Source organism: Pieris brassicae, chromosome 4 (assembly GCF_905147105.1).
Source record: "Pieris brassicae chromosome 4, ilPieBrab1.1, whole genome shotgun sequence".
In the NCBI taxonomy this organism is placed as follows: Eukaryota; Metazoa; Arthropoda; class Insecta; order Lepidoptera; family Pieridae; genus Pieris; species Pieris brassicae.
The window spans coordinates 12,750,508-12,772,264 of NC_059668.1; the positions used below are offsets into that span (position 1 = coordinate 12,750,508).

Consider the following 21,757-nt stretch of genomic DNA (forward strand, 5'->3'; position numbering starts at 1 on the left):
TTTTTATGTTTGGCATGATATTACTACAAAAATATTAATTTCACGATTAGTAAAAAATTTGTACAATTTGTCACCTGCCGAGCGTCTTGTAGAGCCAAGTATTGGCAACTCATTGTAAGATTCTCTAGTCTGCGCATTTAAGTTACAGTTTAATAATGTGTGAAATACGAATTCTAGTCATGTCTAGTCAACTATTTTTGTCGAATTAATAAATAAAATGAGTGTGTTTAACATTGTTTTATTGTATTAGTTCAAAAACCCCTGTTTTTGTTCAAAATGATTTGCCAAATCAATTGGTTTTACAAGACGAGCGCAGCTGCTTTGTTTATAGATGCTTTAGTTTGGGCTTAAAATTCTTACTGATAGCAAAGTTATTTTGTTGAGAGGTATATTATATTGCCCTGTTGGATGGCTGATGGTACAACATAGCCACAGCACTAAACTTTTAAATGGCTTGTTAAACATGAACTACGAATTATAAAGGTACAAATATTGTATAATTGAGTTTTGATATGTAGTAATATTTTGTTTGATTGGATGAATCCTTAGATAACATGTGCAATATCGTTATGAAATATGTATTAAATCTGCACCGCAGACTAACCTACAAATAATTGGTATTTTTTTTCAATTACAATGCTTTTATATCAAGAATTTTTCAACGGTAATGTGCACGTTAATTTTAAGCCTAAATATTATAGAATGATCCCGCGTGAAGCATGTCATGCCAATAATAAAATTGATGTTGTTTTCAATGTTGTTTGTAAACTAAAATTTATTGCAATTTTAATATTCCAGTTACAAATAGTAGCAGGAATTTTTTTTGTGGTATCTGTTTTTGTTATTTTTTGTTTTACCTTATTGACGTGGATTATTCATAGCCAGCTTTAGACCGATTAGATAAGCATGCGTTCCCCTCGCACATCGAGAAATTATTCCCTACACTATATTTTGGCATCGGTTTTGGCATGCGCTAATCCAACGTCACCGATTTTGCATTCATTACTAATGTAGAGTTGTGTTCTCAGGATGAGTTGTCTTACGATATTGAAACATTGCTCGAAGAGGTGAAGATAGTTCAGGCTAATTTATCAGATCTACCAAATGAAAGTCTCGAGGCGATGGAACGTGGACTCGAGGTAAGTCTCATTCCCATAGAAATGACGTAACTAATTTAAATAGAACAGATATTCGTTCGCGCTCACGTGCTATTTCAGTCATACCAAATGTTGCTTTCAATTCTGTATTAACTAGACTCATGATGTCATTATAAAAATATTTAAGCGTTTTAAATGATTTGTCGAGAGTAGGTCATTTATTTGGGGTAATGTTTTGATGAAATGTATTGACGTAAATATAAAATTTAAAACACAGTGGTGCTTCGACGTACGAGTGTTTTGAGATACCACCACGAGATGAGAGCAAGATTTGAGATATGGGGAATTGCACACGTACCAGATGGGAAACTGTTACTGTAGTGTACTCCACCACAGTCTGTTTGCTTGTTTTCCTCGTGTTCGAAGCATTTTTGATAAGTTGTGTTCGCCTTTTATGCTTATTCTATATTACAAACACATTTATCACATTTATTTTTGTAAGCATGGGTCCGATGAAGATGTCAATTTTAATAAAGCTTGAAATCTTTTTCTTATTCAAAAACAAAATGTGGTGTTTTGGGTGTTCATATTTTATGTATTAAAAGCATAATTTTAGCATCCGCATCGTTAATAATCTTTACTACCGAGTGTATAGAATCGCTTTAAAAGCCGTTTGAACCGGCAATTCGTTATGTGTTATGGGTTAAATTCAGCCGCAAGCACATACTGCTTGGCGGCCAATTTTAATGCAGTTTTGCGATGAAAAAGATTTAAGGCCTATAGTCTAAAAAATATGACGAGATAATAATTCGATAGTGAAGTTAGCTCTTTTTACTTAAATCTCTTTGGTTTACGTTTATCTGTGGGTTAAAGTCAAAGCATCAAGCCATGTATAAATTAAGCGTGGAGCCTCAATGTAAACAAAACTACGTCCGTGAATTACGTCAGATACATAAATATTATTCATCATTGACAGTATTATACTGTAAATGACTTCCGATGTATCGTAGTTTGCTGTTTCTATCGCTTACCGTGTTAGCTAAAGAAACCAATCGATTTATATTTCTTATATGGTGAAAAAAATTGGGTAATAGAGGTCCTGTTACATTGGACAAAGGTGTAGACTTTTTGTGTCTGTTTTATTGCTTGCTTTTTATATGTATATGTGATCCATCTGCCTATACCGGACACAAGTCGTAGTTTATGTTTTTATTCACTATATAAGTGCGTGGTATTTGCGCATACAGTTAACTGGGATTTGAATATAAATAAAAAAAAACATTTTGTTCATGCCAAATTGGTTGTGACAAAATTCATATATCCCTAGTTCCCACAGAGAGAGTGTTGTAGCGGCATTGTTGTGGAGACAACAACTTCAGTGGTACATGGTACATGTTTAAAACAGTTTTTTGAGAAATTTTGTGTTCCATCGCTTACATTAAGTATGCGTGTATGTGTGATGATTTGGAGAATTTGGATAGTTTGACTGTCTCAGAATCCCATAGATTGGGAATTTTTTATAAAAGAAAGGGGCTCCTAAATGGAAAGTAGCATTTAAAATAAGCAAATAATAATAATATATATGAAATAGTACAGAATCTCAGAGTTCAACTAATTGTGTAGTCTGAAGTTATTTAACTGACACGTAATTATACTAATAACATAATTAATGATACGCCTTGCCATCAACGTATTGGGACTATTGCAGTATCGGCCGATTTTACTTTTGATCCCATATAAGAGGAAGAAAAGGCATATAGACTGTTTAGTCTATAGATTTAACCTTCGCTATGATCATCATTAATGAATCATTATTATGTTGACTATTATCGCCTTGTGTCAATTTATGCAAATGAGTAATGAAGCAGGTTGCACTTTTCCGAGATAGGTGATGTCATGAACGTACATAACAATTACGACACCTTGTTAATAATATTCGAGTGCTTGGCACAATATTGTAGGGCATTTGTTCGCGAAACGCGCTAGGCGCGATACAGATACGAAAACGATAATTTATACGACAAATTCAAACGAATTTTCATCGACACGAAGGTGATGATAGACTTTGCTGAGTGGTTAAACAAGGTCAAAAGATACCTCATGTTATTTTGTGATTTATTTTTTTATCTGAATAAACGTAACACGTGTTGTAGACATTTTCTTGCTTGTTGTATATTCAACTTGATTTAATAAAGTGTTCTTTATAATGCTTTTAGGAGGGCATATCAATTCTAGTCAAGTGTGGAGAAGCAGCCGATATGTTAGAGCAAAACGTTATAAAATACCGTCAAGAGCCCGAAGTACAGAACCTGATGAAGGATCTCGTTGCGATGAAATCTAGAATTGCTAAGTTGTTGATTCAAGCCCGGCAGGGATTGGCCACCATCCAGGTAAGAAAGGTAATTTTCTAAATAATTTGTTTTTGTTTAATTTATTTATTTGTTTTGAATGTTTACGTAAATATTAAGGTTTTATATTTACACAATTCTGAATATTTATATATATTTTATTTTCCAAGCATAAAGGTTTGGTTTGGTCAGTCTTCATATATCAATGGTTTACTTGTGTTTTCAGGAAGCGAAAAAAGAAATTGAAAGACAAACACAGGACATTGAAGAACACAAAGCAAAAGTTTGTAAATTAGATCATTGGCTCGAAACGATTAATACTGAGCTTAAAGAATCTACACAACAAGGCGATATCCTTACTGAAGATAATATTTTAAGATATATTGAAATATATGAACGTTATATAAGAGAATATGAAGAATATGAAATTATATTGAAATCCATTTCGATTTCAGTATCTGACAATTCTAGTCAAATTAGGGAAAAGGTTACTTTAACTAAAAAAACATTAGAAGAAACCAAACATCTAGTCATTAATGAGATAGAAAGGCTAAGAGAAATATTGTTACAAATAAGAAGCGCACCAGAGGTGATTGAGGAAGATATATCGCAAACGGATAGAACAATTGATTCGACATCGATGCCTGAAGAAATTGTATCACCTCGTGATACTAATGTGATCAAATCGGAAAGGCAACCTTATGTAGAGGAACCTTTTATGCATGAAAGTAATATCACGCAAGTTTCAACAGAAGTAAAGGAACCATTCGAAACTAAAGTAAAGATAACAACTGAAACGATAGAAACTCAAACTGGAAAGAGTTTAATGTCCGATGAACCCTCTGTCACTGACAAGTCTATATTATGTCAACCTGATCCAATATCTACACATGATGTGTCCATAACGTGTGCACCACCGAAAGAAATTGAAGTGCAGACAAGTGAACCCTCCTCGGAAGAAAAAGAAATGTTAGAAAATATAGAAATTAAGAAGACCATCTCAGATGGACATGAAACAATTGAAATTCAAAGTAAGCCTATTATACGTGACTTTATGAACGATGAAAGATCTCTTGTGATAGGTGCCAACTACAATGATTCTGATGTCGATAAAAATTCTACACTTAATATAACACACAGCTTGCCACAATCATTTGAAACTATAATGGTGGAACCTGACGAAACCACGACAGAAGTAGTTGTAGACGCAGATGGCACTAAAAGAATAATTGTCAGGAAGGTACGAAAAACACTTGTTACTAGGCAGCAAGTAGTACACTCTCAACAGCAAAAACAACAATTATACTTAGATGAGGAAATACCACGAGATCAAACTTTCAGTCAAATAACTGTAGCAGGTGATACAGGTTCTACTTCTAGTATATTAGAAGGTGGAGTTACTCAAAATATACAATATAAAACATATACTGGCGAAATTCTTTCTAGTATCCCTAGTGGAGAAGTTACTGTTCAAGAATTTACATCTAAACCTGATATAGTAATTGCTTTAGAGAAAGGTATGGGACCAGAAGAAATCCTCCAAATTGCGGAAGGTGAAATAAAGCCACATATAGAAACGTCTTCCTCAAGTGTAACTGCTATTGTTCAACAAGTTACCAAGAGGATAGTTAAAACAAGGAGACGTATAATTAGAAAGGTAGTTATAATTGATGGCAAAGAACATATTTCTGAAGAAGTCATAGAAGAACCTGAAAATGTGGAAATTTCAGAAGAACAGATTCCAAGAATATCAATTAATGTAAAAGATTTTGGTTTAGATAGGCAATTTACGGAAGCAGACAATAACGGGGATGACGATGGTAAAAAACCTGTCCAGAAGGATGATATTGACGAAGATTTTCCAAAAACGCCAGAAACGACCAAAAGGTCTGAAAGTAACGAACAAGATAAAAATATCCAAAAGGAAGATACAGAGTTAAAGAGCGTTGTTGAAGAGTTTATAAAAAATGAAGGCAAAGTCGACCATAAAGATTTACCTGGTTATATTCTCGTGGATTCTAAATCAGGTAACGCTGAAATTCAAACTACCATCAAAAAGGAATCAGAGGAGCTTGACCCACAAGAATACATAGGACTTAAAGATTCCACAATAGAATCATCTACGACAAACGTTTCCTCGGTTATTCAAAGGGTTACAAGAAAAATAACAAGAACGAAAAAACGTATTATAAAACATATAAAAATAATCGACGGTAAGGAGCATGTAACCGAAGAAGTTATAGAAGAACCAGAAGATATTGAAATAATCGAAGAACCAAAATTAAGTCATACCTTGCAAGAGCAAAACACTCGAACAAAATGCATAAGAATAATAAAACAAGTACAAATAATTGATGGCAAAGAACATATCACTGAACAAGTTATAGAAGATTCAGGTGATGAATATGAACCACCCTTAACGATTTCAACTGACGATCGTATTCACCCATTAGAAACTGATCATTACGTTGTAACTCTACCTCCTGAAGAAATCTATGATCAAAATAAAGCTACAAGCAATAACCTAATATCTGATATTTGTGGAACTACAGAAGAAGTTGTGCCTGATGTAGAAAAATCATTTGAAACACTGCTCGCAATCCAAGAAGGTCAAAACCAACAGATACAACTGGAGTCAAAGTCAGAAACTAAAAAAACTGGCGTGGAATTGACTAAATCCTTAATTGACAGTGAGATTAGTGATTCAAAAAGGAGTAACACAATGGGAGAGGCTTTAAAATTTTCAAGTGAGAAAGATACTATATATCACAATCCTAGTGAAATGACTACAGAAAGTATAATTATGACAGAATGCTTAGGTAAGAAGAAAGAAGAAATACACGATATTACACGAGACGAATCTTTAGACAAGCCTGACTTGGACACAGATAAATCTCAAGCGAATAAAAAACCACTAATTTCTGAGGAAACAATTCTTCGAAGCGTGGAGATAGGACGGGACGTGCAACTACTTTCAGAAAGTGATTCAAATAAAGAGTACGCTAAGCAGGATCCCAATCTCGACATAACCAACCTAGAAGACAATGCCAGTATTGTCAGTGAAAAATCAATTTACTTTACAGGTGCACCATCTGATATAAAACAATCACCTATTGGTATTTCCCGTACAATAGTTATAAAGCGTATCCAAATAATTGATGGCAAGGAACATGTTACCGAAGAAGTTGTCAACGAACCAGAAACGGAAGAATTCGAAACAATAGCAGAAAATCAATCGTTTACACAAGTTTTACAACAGCAAGGGTTAGAAACTAATCGAATAAAAATAATACGTCAAATAAGAGTTATTGATGGTAAAGAACACATAACTGAACAAGTTTTCGATGAACCTGGCGGTACATTTATTCCAGACTCAACAATTACTGCTGAAATTGGTATTTCTTTAACGAAACCAAACTCGCAAAAAGTTAGTTATAAAACCCCATATACAGGTGATTTTGTAGAAAGATCAGTAAAAGATACACCGAGTTCGCTTAATGTTATTGATGAATCGAATAAATTCATAACTTATGAAAAATTTCATTCCGATAAAGAAAAAACCACAAATATTGATAACCTTGCAACAGAATATTCTGTGACAAGAAATGCACCCGAAAGTGCGAAGGATAAGAAAGATGAACCATCTCAAGATATTGAATCAAGTTTTAAAAATAAGGAGGTTAAAAAACACCATGATGTTGAAAAAGTAAACTATTCAGAAGAAAATATAACACCGAGCCAAAATCAAACTGAAAAAATGGAAGATTTTGTTGTAGAAACCGCTGTTGAAAATAACGATATCAAAAATGCTTCAAATCGACAAATGTCTGAAGCTGATGACTTAGAATCTGAGAAAAACGCTGAAGGGCCTCAGTGCATTACTGAAGACAGAGTAGAAAACATTGATCTGGATTCTGCGAATCGAACAATGGAAACTGTGATGACATCTTATCTTGATGTTAGGGAAGAAAATAAAGAAAAAGATATAATAGAACCTTGCATTCATTCTACAAAAGAAGATTTTTCAGAAGTTTCTAAAGTGACCAATAAAGATAAATTAGAATCACAAACGCATATCGAAGATAAAGATTCAACTATGCTTGAACAGAAACTAGAACATTTCATCGATTCCACATATATCTGTAATCCTCCTGTGAGTACATCTCCAAGTGTGATACAGGATGTTAATACTTTTATAGACGCAGAACGTCAGAACTTTAGCCAATGTTTGAACCTGGGAGGAGGTATCGACTTTATTGAAAAACTTACACAAACAGGAGACTTACATGCTGTACCAAAAAAGTCTTATGAAAAAGTAGATATCACAATGAAAATAATCAAGTCAGACGAGCAATCAGACTTTAAACCACAACTTGTATTAGATATGTCTGTTGAGAAATTTGATTCTACTTCGCAACTAGTAAAAAAAGATATTGCTATTAATCTTCCAGTTGATGTAAAAATTACCGAAGACGTAAAAGACAAATCCAACGTTTCAGAACTAATTTCTGAAGCAATACACGTAGATTTTCTTAAACCAGATAAAAAGAGAAAGAGAAAGCACAAGCATAAAAAGAATAGTGAAAGTGATTCCGTAAGTGCTGAATCGCCAATCAAAACACCCCAGAAAAGTTTGGACGAAACTGACAGTTCTTCTTTAAGTCATTACGTAGAATTGCCAGCTTCGACGCCAATAGAATCACCGAAACCAACAAGATCCGTTCTCGAACAGCCCACTCTTTCAGACTCTTTTATTGACAGTGAAAATGTGAAATCAGTTGATGAACAAGATTATGAGCCCGACGGTGAATCAGGAGAACCAGCTTTATCAGAAAAGAAAAAGAAACTGAGGAAACGTAAGTCCCGAAAAAGTAGTGAAGAAACTTTGTATCCTATAGAAACACCACCAGATGAGGCGTCAATATTGTCTTCACATGAAGATAAAGTAAAAGATATTGTTGAGAAGACTGGAATAAAATCCCCAGACGTTTCAATGGAACCTGAGAAGATACCACATTCCATTTCCGCCCAAGAAATAACCACTACCTCGCCTAAAGAAGAGTCATATCACACAATGAGTGAAACATCTGACATAAGTACTGTAAAAATAGTTGAAGAATGTATTGCAAAGAGTCCAGATTCAATCAAAGACGAGATAACAACTACGATTACCTACCCCGTATCAGTCGTAGAGGAAATTCCTACTCAAGATTACTCCATCCAAACATCACCAGAATTAAGCGAACCAAAATCTGAACCAGATATGAGTTGCCAACCGGCAACTGTTGACTCTATACTGCAAACCTCGCCCACCCATCTTACAGATGTGGTTATTCAGACTATGCCCAAGGATGACAAAGAAGTTCATACTCAAACTAATGATAATGTCGAATGTATTGAAAAAGTAGAGGCACTTGATAGGTCTGTTCAAACAAGTAGAACAGAAAGCCCCGAACAAAGTGTTCTATTAGAAGCTACGACCCAAGTATTTGCCAGCGATTTATCTCTGCCCGATCACAAATCGTCTCAAACAACACCCTCAATCGAGACAGTACAAGTGCCTGAAATGGTATTAGATTCGAAAGAAATACAAACTTCACCCATCCTTAAAATAGAGTACGATGACAAGGCCACAGAAATATCAATTGAGACGATAGACTCAACAATACAAACTGTTTTACAAGAAAATATCGACCAAGAAACAAACACAACACCTGAAGAAGCGTTACATCTTTCAGATATGAGTATTCAAACTACATCTATACCTATGACGAGTGCGTTTACACAATCCGAAGAAGTTTCAAAAGACATGGAAGTTCCCAGTGTATGTTTAGAAGAAAAATCTACATCATATGATAAAGTCGACATTACAGAGTCGTCACAACAAACATCACCAAGGATGATGAAGAATTTAGAAACTACGAAGATTGCAACAACTACTGTAGACACGATGCAACAAACCTCGCCACGCGAACAACAATTAAATGGTGATGACGTGAAAAAAGTATGTCTAGAAAAAAATGTAACTGCAGAATCAGCACAACAAACAACTCCAAGAGAAGACGCTGAAAAGTGTCCTGAAAAAGAAATCGATAAATCTTTAATAACCGTAGATAGTATTCAACAAACATCACCTAGAAGTTACATAGATGATTCTATTTCAACATCCAATGATGAGCCTTACGAAGTGCATTTAAGAGCACAAATCTCAATACCTCAAGCAACTAATGATTTCTTAGACAGTGAACGTCAAATGGTTGATTTTCCACATACTATTTTGGGCGATAAGCATAAACAGAAAAAAAGAAAATCAAAAAGAAAAACAGAATCACCACTAAAGTCTCCTGAAAGTTTATCAGACCCGATTAATGCCGAGTTATCGTTGTCGGTGACACCTACGAGCGATGAATTTTCTAGCAAAGACAGTTATTCCATAGATGAAGGTATTTACCAATATCCAACTACTGATTTGCCTACAAACAAGGTAACCGTAGTGACAAACAGTAGGCCTACTTATTCCGATATTGTGCAAAGATCTAAATCGAAATCGCCGTCTCCTAGCAAAACTTTAGTAACACCTAAATCTGAAAAAGCTATATTACTAAATTGTCTTGAAAAACGTACTCAGACTACCTATGACCCCCAAAGAATGTCGGATAATTGTATGACAGTGGCTTTAATAGAACCCTCTGTAGAAAAATCGTACGATTTTGTTGTTAGTTCTAAGTTAAAGGAAGTTAAAAATGCAATTGAGAACAAAGATCCTAACAAGGTAGAGAAAACTGTCATAGTTGTAATTGAAACAATATCTATTTGGCTGGAAGAAATTCAATACAAAATACATGCTGCTATTTCATCGGGTAAAAAGGTACCTGAGGAAACTCAACGGATTAAGGATTTGGAACAACATGTCCAACATCTTAAGGAGATTGTTTATGTCACTGAAGTCCACGAAGAAATTGTTACCTTAATTGAAACTTTGACCCGTCAAATGAACGCTGTTAGTCATCTAAGTAACGAAAGCGTTTCAAAAGTAAGGGATAGTGAAGACGAATGGCGTAAATTCTTTGATGAAATCGATAATTTAGCCCATTCTGTCGATAGAATGAAAACCACATTAGAAGATCTGATAACTTTGGAAGGTCCATCATCACAAAAACTCGAAGAACTCGATAAAATTGAAAATGACAATAGTGACAACTCTGGTCATGTGAAAAGATTGTTTAAGATTTATCGAAGTATAGCTGAAAATAATTCAAAAAGGGAGTGTCCGTCTAAACTATACTTATGTGACGAAGACACAAGACAAATTGAAAATGCTATTCATGTAGAACGCGATCGCCTTTTGCAATTAACATCATTAGCTGAAGAATACGAACAAACTCTTCAAGATTTTGGACAGATAACTGACGTGGCCGAGGCGTTACTTGACGGTAAAATTATCGTTTCAAACTTGGACCACCTTCACGAGGAAATACAGAAACATAGGAAGTTCTTTGTTAATCTAAGCCACTGTCGGGCAATACTAGAATCTTTAGAGGATAACTTGGATAACGAGACCAGAGCTAAGTATGCTTCATTGCACCATTCTCTTCACGATAGAGCAACTGCTATTATAGACCGAGCCGCAGGTCGAGCTCAGCAAATGACAATGGCGGCTTCGAGATGGAGTATGTTAGACCAAGGTATGAAGGAAGAACTGCAATGGCTTCGGGTAGCCGAACAACGCATTCCAGACCTTACTAATGTTACCTCTATGGACCACGAGCAATACATTAATCTTTACCAATCCCTTAGCCTCGACGTTTCCCATCATTATGCGAAAATTTTACGACTATTGTCTGTAACGGAGGGTTTGCAAAATCTCATCGTTTGTCCGGGACTAGAGTCTACGTGTTCTATGGCTCTTGAAACATTATTGAAACATCAAGAAAACATCGACGTTTCCTTAGTAAGACTCACAGATTTCAAAGAAAATTGGTTTACTTATGACCACTTAATAAACAGAATAGAAAGCTGGATTCAACTAGCTGATAGGGAAATGGAACATATAACTCCAGAAAACATAACGACCACCGGTAACTTAAGACGATTCTGGGAGTTAAAAGCTCAGCACGAAGTGCACAATAATTTGAAGACTGAATGCGGAATTCAATTCGAAAAGGCATTTGAAATCCTACCAATATCAGATGAAATGGTTCAGCGTCAATTTTTCTTGAAGATCGAAGATAAATGGCGAGATTTATCAGATAGAATTGGCAATCTTCACGCTTCCGCCATTCAAAATATATCCGACCGAGGTGTGACTTCTGGTGAGAAATTGAATTTACTCGAAGACGAGCTAAGAGAATTACGAGGTTCATTGGAAGGTCTCAAAGGGGTAATTAAAAGCGAAGACGAACTGAACCTATACATCGAAAGGCTGCAAGTGATGACCAGCCGCATCGATCGGATACAAAACGAACTTGGAAGATTAAGTTTACTTCCGACCGCTGAATCAGATCGCCTAGGCGCCCTCTTGACACAGTCTGGCATATTAGACGACCAAATTGCCGAAGAACTCGAAAGAAGCATGTTGCTGAAAGAGAAGATTGTTCAAGTGCAGGCTGGTATTGGGCGCGTGCAAAAGGGCCAACGTCGCGCGCGTCTGACTCTGGAAGAATGTGAAACGGCTGAACGCTTGGGGAGTGATGTCGTTGAGAGAGCCTCACAAAATTGTGACCGGCTCTTGCAAGACTTGGGGGCCCAATGGAAGGAAATTCTGGCGTTGAGACAAGCTCTGCATACATTACCCATAAGTCTACGTATTTGCGTGTCGCCCACCAGCATCGAGAGAGACATTTCTGCTTTACAGGTGTGTATAGAATCAGATTTAAATTTAAAAATATCCATTCTTATGTTAAAAAGCAAAATTCGATGGAGCTATGATTTAATTTGACTTCAATTATTATTTTAGGAGACCCATGCCGAGTTGGAAGCAGCGTGCAACGATCTCTGCGTCCGTCTAAGAGGCAAACTCCAACTTTGGAGGCGATTCGAAAGACAGCTGGAATCGGTCCAAGGCGCTGTAAGAGAAGCTGACTATATGGTTGAGCTGCTGACTGTACAAGGACAAGTCGACTATGATCGTCTACTTAAAGCCACCGAGAGATTGGAGGTAAGGAATTTTACAGAAAAATATACTCAAGGCTTTTCTTAATTGAATTAATTTTAAAGAAATTAGAATACATTTTCATAACCTCTAAACCCAAATAATTTCCCTTTCGACGAATTGACAAAAATACTTTCTCCTTTAGGGGTACAGAGTCGTCATGTTACAGAGTATTACTCACTAAACTGATCATGATGTGAAAAGGATTTATGTTTTCACCTTTAATACAATAAGGTTTTTCATTCAATGGTATTGAATGTATAATGGAAAATTCATAATTTTTCAGAACTGCACTGTAAATGTTAATGAACTTATTTAACACTCAAAAACAATTATAAATAATCAATCTTTTAACAAAAGCAATCTCTTTATCTCTACTTAAACACCTTGTCAAAAACTAAACAAGTGTGATTTGATTTTCCCAAACAGACGCTAAGCGACTCCCTCTCGCGTCGTAGTGGTGAATTGGTGGGTGAATTACGCGAAACAGCCGCCCCATTGGAGGCCAGTACAGAGCCAAGCGTCGCGGCCAAGTTGCGCCGGCAATTGGACGACGCAGCCACGGCTTATGAGCACACTTGCGCTAATCTAACACAGTTGTGTGACAAGTAAGTAAATTTAAATTATAGTTTAAATAATTTAAATTCCAATTTAGTATTGAAAATTAATCGAAATGTCTAACTTTCCTTAGGCAGTCTGTTTATTTGTTAACAAATCGAACATTCCGGGTTCATATTGTAAATTTATATTAGCTTATCATATCATAAATTAATTTAATTTAATTCATTATTTTATATTATTTATTAAGTTAAATACAGTTATGATATCCGAATCCTTATATAAAAAATTATTTATCCTTGTTCTAGATATCACAAGGCAGTAGACCTCTGGAGCAGATACAAAGAAGCAGCTGCTGCAGTGAGAGCTTTCGCCGAGTCCCAGGAAGGTAGGCTCCACGCGCTCAGACCTGATGATGCACCGGCTACCGCTAATGTGAGTACTTCACAGATTTCCTCGCCGTGGTTACGCCAAAATTTATGTCCCATGCTTAATTTGTGATCTTAGAATTTGAATTATTAATCTCACTTTTATAAAAAATCATATTGATATAGCCCCAAATACACGACTCCTATAATAATAATATAGTTAGAATACCTATAGTTTGATTATAAAGAGCCGTTATGGCCTAGTGGTTTCAGGGTTGAGGCTCGATCCCCGGTTGTGCACCAATAGACTTTCTTTATATGTATGCATTGAACGGTAAAGGAAAACATCGTGAGGAAACCGGCTAGCATTAGACCCAAAAAGTCGGCCTGTGTTAGCCACAGGAGGCTCATCATCTACTTGCCTACACGATTGACAAAAGATCATGAAACATATATATATCTTAGGCAGACCTAAAAAGGTTGTAAATGTTGATTTATTTATTTTATTTTTAGTTTGATTGGAATGTGATAACGATAAGTCAATGTACGACATGGATATTCAGCTCTTAACTGCAAATATAAGTTGCTATGTTAACTGATTGTAATATTATTCTTGCCTTAAAAGGCCAATACAGTCTCATCAGGTTTTATTAAAAATGTACATATACCTTGCATACTTCAACTGTAAGCAAATAATAAATTATATCTAATGTAAAGTAATTCTGATTCTGGGTCAATTTCGATAGGCAAACAATATGGCCTCGGGACGAACATTATTTTTTACTCCCGGGATTATTTTTTACTTTAGATTCCCGGGAGACCTTGATGGTAGACATACCATCAACTGTCTACATTTCACGGGTCAAATTGATTTAGTCGTTTGAACAAAATCTACCTCTCTATAGCAAAATAATAACACTATGGTATATATTATAAACTACGTATCCTACGCAATGCAAATGGCTAATTTAAAGTCACAAAAACGTTTTGACTTACCAAATACGACGCATATCATGCGCTATAAGCAGCCGCTGATGTCATCACAACACAACTGTCTGATCAATATTTTACATGTTATTTTATTAGTCTTCACTACTGTTTTGAGCTATTATATTTATTTATTATTTATTTGAAAAAGTCAAAACACTTACAGAGAACACACTACTTACAAAAACACAATACATGTATGTGCATGAATGACAAGTGTGCACAACCTTTGAAGGAAATATTACAATTATAAAAGAATAAATAACTTATGCAATAAAAAACAATATATTAGATTAAGAAATACAAACATCCTTTTTTTATTTCTTCTTTGCAATGTTATTATTGAAATATATTTCGATTTATTTGTAAATATCCGGAATATTCACAAAGTAAATCCGTTCCAGAGATAGATAATCAACTAATATTGCCTAATTGCTTTTTTTAGGTATATTTGTAGCAATAGTATATCTAATTAATTATTTTATGAGGAATTGATCTAAACGTTAGGACTCGCAATATTTTGGTTATGATCATCATGGTTAACTAAGGAGGGGTTCTGTCATTCTTTTATGCATGTTTGGAATGGAATCAAGGGCTAACCCAGGGTCTCGGTTTGTCAATTGTTCAATCGATACTGTTATAAGACAGCTTATGTTAGATGGTTTCAGATTCTTTTAAAAACGAACGGCGAATGAGACACGAGAATTCATAAAAAAATAACTGAGGGACCACCTACCCCTATAGCCGACAGGATTGCTAGTTGTACCCTTGAATGAAATTGGGACAGTCATAGTAGTTACACGCTTTAGTAAACTAGATTTTATTAAAAAGATACTCAATGTAAAAAAATCCAATTGTTACGCGTAATTATTGTTCCTATGTTTTGTTTACTAAAAGAAATAGCGCAGAAATGTACGTTGCCCTTCTGTAAACTTAAATAATAGAAATATTTTGACTACAAAACATTCATTTGAAGTATTAAACACGACGGTGTAATTCGCACAGTGATGTTTACACAACGGGTCAAATCAAACATCATACCGGTTGCATGTAAAAACAGGCGGTTATCCATTGCGTTCAATTCCCATAGTCTTCGTGATATAGGATCAATGATCATACCATCATTACATATCAATTTATTTTATTGGTCACACAAATACCAAATACCATCCGTGTCACCTCAACGTCCATCGTTTGCAAACAACTGAGCGTTTCCTAAGGCAGTTTTTGTCGCGCACCACTACTATGAAGCCACTGAATTATTTCTGAACCAATTCGACCTAGGGTCCTTCAAGTAAAGTGCGTACCAATTCTTAAAAGGCCGGTAACGTACTTGCGACCCTTTTGGCATTGTGATTATTCAAGGGCAGCGGCGTCACTTGTCACATGAGCCTTTTATTAATCGCATTAACCACTGAGTGAAGGTGGGTTCGGTTGGTTTCGATTAGAATGTGTAACATAAACCTAGGTAACACTGAAAATATTTACAAAACGGCTTAATGTAGAAAGTTGCCATTACTTATATTATTTTTTGAAGTAATCTCCGTTCCTCTTAAATTTGCCGCCAATACACAACAACAAATGACAAATGAATACAATATACTACATTAGGTGACCAAAGAGTTCTAAAATTGAAATTGAAAAAAGTTTTCATTAGCAATGTTTCTAACTGGCCCGTTCTAAACATTTTCAGTATTACCCACATATAATATGTAGTGGTTTAAAAGTTATAATTATAGTATTTATGTATATAATTGGGCAAGAGGTACAGAAAAGCGGAGCAAGTATTAAACTGGAAACCAAGATACAATAAACTAGAAAGAGGTAGACAATTTAGAAGGTGGATAGAACAGATTATGGAAAAATCAGGTACACGACAGAGAGTGGTACTGTTCAGACAGAAATGGTGGAAGTTGAAGGTGGCCTTTGCAAAAAAGGGCATATAGATGCCTAGTATAGTAATAGTTTGTGTCTAAAGCATTACTGTGTGTAGGGATTTGATGCATATCTGTCATATTGGGCTCGCAAACAAGATATCGCAATCTTGACCCAATCATATGAACAATAGATACTAAGTACTAACCTATTTTATGTGAAGCCATATTGATCACCTCTTAATGTGCTTGATCTACTATGAAGGCCAGTACAGCGATTTACAAGTCAATGTGATGCCTCATAGTAAAGACGGTTTACATATAATTAGCTATTGAATTTTTGTCTAATTTGCGCCTTAAACAATCCCAATCTTTAAGCCTTGGCTTGTTTAAGCTATCGCGGAATATGATTAATAGGGGCAAAGTATATCCATAGCTAAATCACCCCCAACACACCCTCACATACCCTCACTTAGTATTACTCGGTTAAATTTGTTTTTTTTTGTTTTTTCCTTTAAGTAAATATTATGTACCTATTCCATCTGTGGCTTATCTTTAGAATATTTTTTTTTTAATTATATATAATTTATGTTAGCTGTTGGATTACGAAATAAATAAATAAATGCATTGGCAGGCTTAGTTATTACATATAATTTATAAAAACAAGGTATTTAAATTTAAGTTACCTACAAAAAACTGAAACTTTCTACTATTGGAAATTTTTATCTACTGTTTTCACTGAAAATGACAATTGAAACGTAATGACAAAGAAAAAAACGAGAAACGCGAATAATTATTTGATAAGAGCTTGATAACGGCATTCAACGACCAATCATCACTAGGCAGTAGCTGAGCAGGCGTCCACGCGGTGGGACGTCTGTCACGCGAAATTCGCGAACAAACGAAACCCGAAAAAGAACTCGAATAGCCACTGTGCAAACGAAACCAAATTTTCATCGCAAGGTCATCGCTAGGATGCAGTGACATGTGTTGTATACATAATTTGGTGTGTTTTAGTGATGATTGATTAGTTTTAATCGTTTTAAAATTAACGTTTTCATTTATGTAACACTGTTGACATGAGTTAATTAAAATTGTAAAGGAAATATGGTTGTGTTATCTACGTGCGAGTCATAGCTAAAACCGCAAAAATGTTTTCATTATTCGTATAATGAGAACGCGCTTTTAGTTAAATTTACAAAGTTAAACAAATATTGTTGAAACTAGTACATATGGTTTAAATAGTTTTTCTCTATTACAACTAATATTTGCAACGTACGTGAACATCGTTATTTATTCCTGGACTAGTCCTTGACGATGTCCTTGTCTCTGACCATGACCATAAATTTGAAAACAATTGAATTTAGGATTCATGTGTCAGTTCAAAAGTTCTTCTTATAGCGTGCAGACGTAGGTAGGAAGTCGTGCCATTGATAAGAAATTAATATATGTGTTCAAAGTGCGGTGTTTGTGAGATATAAGATTTTCCATGGACTCGATACGGCATGTGCGTCAATTGTGATTTGGATGAAAATGTCACTCCAAGAGGTGAGTGTTTTGAGATGATACTAAGATGGAAATTTTGTATGAATACGGACACAGCTCACAAAGCTTAAAATTTTCTTTAAGAGGTTATTTTTGGATCCGTTATTTTTAATACACGATAAAACTCACGCTGCGTTTTATCGTACATCATCTTAGATAATATTTCGTGAATTTTTTTTATATCGATCATAGATGTTATGTCCTGTTGTCGTAGTTTTATTAGGCACTAAGACATACCTGCATAATTCATTTAAAATAAACACCATTTTATGTAGAAGTTTCTGACAAATTACATTTGAATAGTTTCAGCGTTTAAGTAAATTTTATACTGAATGCGAAAATATTCGTATAATAAATTGCATTACATTATTTAATGAATCATAGTTTTCTAGTCTTGCTATTTCTCATTCATGTAAATCAGTATCCTCTTTAATAACCTTTTTATCATTAAACGACTATTAAAATTAGTTTACAACACAAAACGAAGTTTCAAATTTAGTGAAACTTGTTAATTGTTAGAACAGAATTGTACTGAATCCAGTAATTAGCGAACCGCCGACTTTCCAAGGACTTTCTTCCTAATTGATGTAGTACTATGAACGTGTAGAACTATACCACTAAGGCTTGATTATTTACGACTTTATTTCTTTGTAAAGTGTTTGTTTCAATGTAGAATTCGTAATACCTCAAAATTATTCTCGTGGTAGCACAACGGATAAATAGTCACCTCCTAGATTAGGTCGTCACCGTTAAGCATCAGGTGGAATTACGGCCAAATGAATGTGTAAAAAAATTATTTAGTTATTGAAAAAAATACATACATCCTTAGCTAAGCTAATACGAAAATTAAATTATATTAAAATACATTGTATTGAATATATAAGAAATACAATATCAAAATCATTTATTTCCGCTATGCTTCTAATTTTATATCGTTATTGTGAATTCACTCGAATTGTCGAATGTTGTATGAACAATACGTTGTCGAGGACAACATTTAGTAGGCACAACCAACGTCTCTGTTAACGGGGGCCTGTCCAACAGGTTCAGGGCCCTTAGTATAAAAATAAAATAATCTTTTATTATTTCTTTTAAAAAATATATTATTAGTGGCGGCAATAATTACAAATTCGAATTTCAGGAAATTAATTGTGTTAAATTCTGCGTTGCGTTTCTGGTCTAGAATCATTCGTGAAATTATTTAATTAATTCTGTTACTGCTTTCAGCTGATTATTTTAACCCAAGTGGGTCATAGAGGTCAATCCTCCCATCGCTCAAGTGAATACCAAATGTATTCGTGTATTATGTGTAAATTTATACCCAAAAAGATTTTGACATTTTGTATATTAGAAGTATTAATAATATACAACTCAAAAATCCACGAAGTCGAGGCGATGTTGATTAACATTTCTTCATATTTTTTTGACCAAACCCAGCTCTCCCAGCCTTGTGGATTAAATAATACACAATGGTTGTTAATCGTGCGTTACAGTTATTTAACAGCAAAACGAAAATCATAATAAAAAAGCCGGCAACGCATTCGCGGCCTTAACAGTGCCACTAGACATCAAGAATCCATATATGAATGTTTTATCTGGTTCAATGTGCCTTACGTTTGCCAACGTTTAACTACCGAATTGAAAACAAATATTGCATAGTCAGATTATAGGATTTGCTTTGAGTTATGGGCTATATACCGTTGGACACAGTTATTAGTTAATACTAATATTACGTAATTTATTTAACTTGTACATTCACGGTTATAAGTAAACATTTTAATGTTGAAATGTGGTCAGTCAGTAAAGATTGCACAGTGCCTAAAGGTTATCGTCTTCTTAGGTGAGTGAACTTGGAATGAAAACGGTTCTTTTCGCACTGAGTGATAATTATTTTTAAGTTAATTCAGATAGCTCATTTGAATTTAACCACATAAAAAATGTCAAGAAAAGAGCGTACCAATTTTTTAAAGGTCGGAAACGTACTAGGGGACCAGCCTTCCGGCAAAGTGAGTCCAATGTCCATGTCCCTGTCTGCCATGTCTTCTTAATGGTGTTCAGTGGTCGGTCTAAATATGCTTAAGTCTATATCACATTCGGTTTTGATGGCGTAAAGGTGCGCCCTTGTGAAACAAACACCCTTAATCAATAGAAGCCTGGGCGTGGATATATGGACTAAGCCGACACAGTGCTTTATAACACGATATCTGCTATACTTAAGTATTTGGCTAAAGAATTTTGTTTGCAGTTCCTTATAATACCTATTACATTTTTTGACAACATCATTTATTCAATTCGACAAGCGATATTGTATTATTTTAGGAAATCCAGTATTTTTTTATAGTTTTAATCCTGCGTTGCAGTGACTTTCAAACGAATTAACAATGTTCATCAATAAACCAGATGTCGTAATACAATGTGTGCATTTTTTACATGACAAGGCCAACTTGTAAGATAAACTAAAATATGCTTTCCTCACGAAAATAGTGTGGCCTAGTTTATTCGTACACGTCATATATTTATAACATATATATATTGTAACTTGGCTATATATTTTACAAAGTCCGATTACAAACGCTAGTAAATAATTGTAAGATTCAGAATATTAGCGCCAATAATTCACAAACGTTGTTGATTTTCGAATTCATCAACTACACTTAAATTGTTGAAGTGTGTATTTCGCGGAATGGGGCAGTAGAACGCGTTTTCGTATAACGCGATTTCCATATAACGCCGAGCTATCTCAAGTTATAATATATATATATATATATTTGTCTAGTCCATAATTAGTTTTGCATGCCTTTGCACTCATTTCAATGGTGTTGTTACAAAATTAACTATATAACTTTATTGAATTTGTACACGTGTTTAAACAAGAATACTCATAGAACACGATTACCTATAACGCGGTCCGCGTGTAAATTATAGGAGGGATTACCGTTATTATACGTTCTTCTTCTATTTCTTGGGAAGGTTGAACATAATTGAACCCTTTGGACAATACTAATAAATACCGTTAAAATAAAAAGTACTGTAATAATATTAATTGTTTCTCTTACATTTATGACAATCCACTTTCACATTGTTGGTATGAGTGAAAAGTTGATGATCCTGAATGCTGTTAATGTACTCAACGCCGCTTTGAAGCCCCTTATTTACATTAACAACAACAAAGTTTGACATTTGGCATATATGTCGCGCGCAATAATAATTATTTATCTTAGATTGTTAGACTAAAGTGTTTGAAAAGGTAAAATTATAAATAAAATAAAAACACAATACAAATTTACTATAATTACTTCTAAGGAATTAAATAAAATGCAATCAATAGAAAAAACGAAATGAAAAAGTTAAAAATCTCGAGATGTTTGATCGACATTCATTCATTTGACTGTATTCTGTTTGTACTCTGTTAAAACAGAACAGATAAATTAAAACTCGATTTAAAGTTGAATAAAGACGACGATAAAATCATTCACGCATAAAGTGAATTTATTTTGTAGCTATAGACTCAGTAACCGAGCTTCATCATCGGACGTCAAGGCATAATACAAAATACCATCTGCATCACCTCAACATCCGTCCTTCAAGAAAAGAGCCTACCAATTATTAAAAGGCCGACTACGCACTTCTCCTTCTCTGGCAATGTGTCTATGTATATGGGCCTCGGCATCACTTAACATCAGATGAGCAACCAGCCAGCGTTTGCCATCTGTTACATTAAAAAAACAGAATAACTGTTTATATGTTACAACCGCTAAAGCGTTCGAATTCATGTTTTAATTTCATCGGTAAATGTAGTTGGAGAATCTGGTTTGTTTCACTCAGTTCA

The 21,757-nt window shown here is 34.7% G+C and overlaps 1 protein-coding gene across 6 annotated transcripts in view; it reads left to right on the plus strand.

The window, feature by feature from the left end:
* LOC123709073 (nesprin-1) overlaps positions 1-21,757 on the plus strand; it is a 137,996-nt gene that overhangs the window by 105,797 nt on the left and 10,442 nt on the right. For 5 of the 6 annotated variants that reach the window (XM_045660175.1, XM_045660172.1, XM_045660177.1 and 2 more), the window contains 6 exons: positions 1,029-1,139; positions 3,314-3,496; positions 3,672-12,299; positions 12,402-12,602; positions 13,026-13,204; positions 13,463-13,589. In XM_045660175.1, the coding sequence (XP_045516131.1) occupies positions 1,029-1,139; positions 3,314-3,496; positions 3,672-12,299; positions 12,402-12,602; positions 13,026-13,204; positions 13,463-13,589 (9,429 nt within the window). The remainder of the gene's footprint in view (positions 1-1,028; positions 1,140-3,313; positions 3,497-3,671; positions 12,300-12,401; positions 12,603-13,025; positions 13,205-13,462; positions 13,590-21,757) is intronic. The other variant, XM_045660174.1, reaches the window with a different exon arrangement.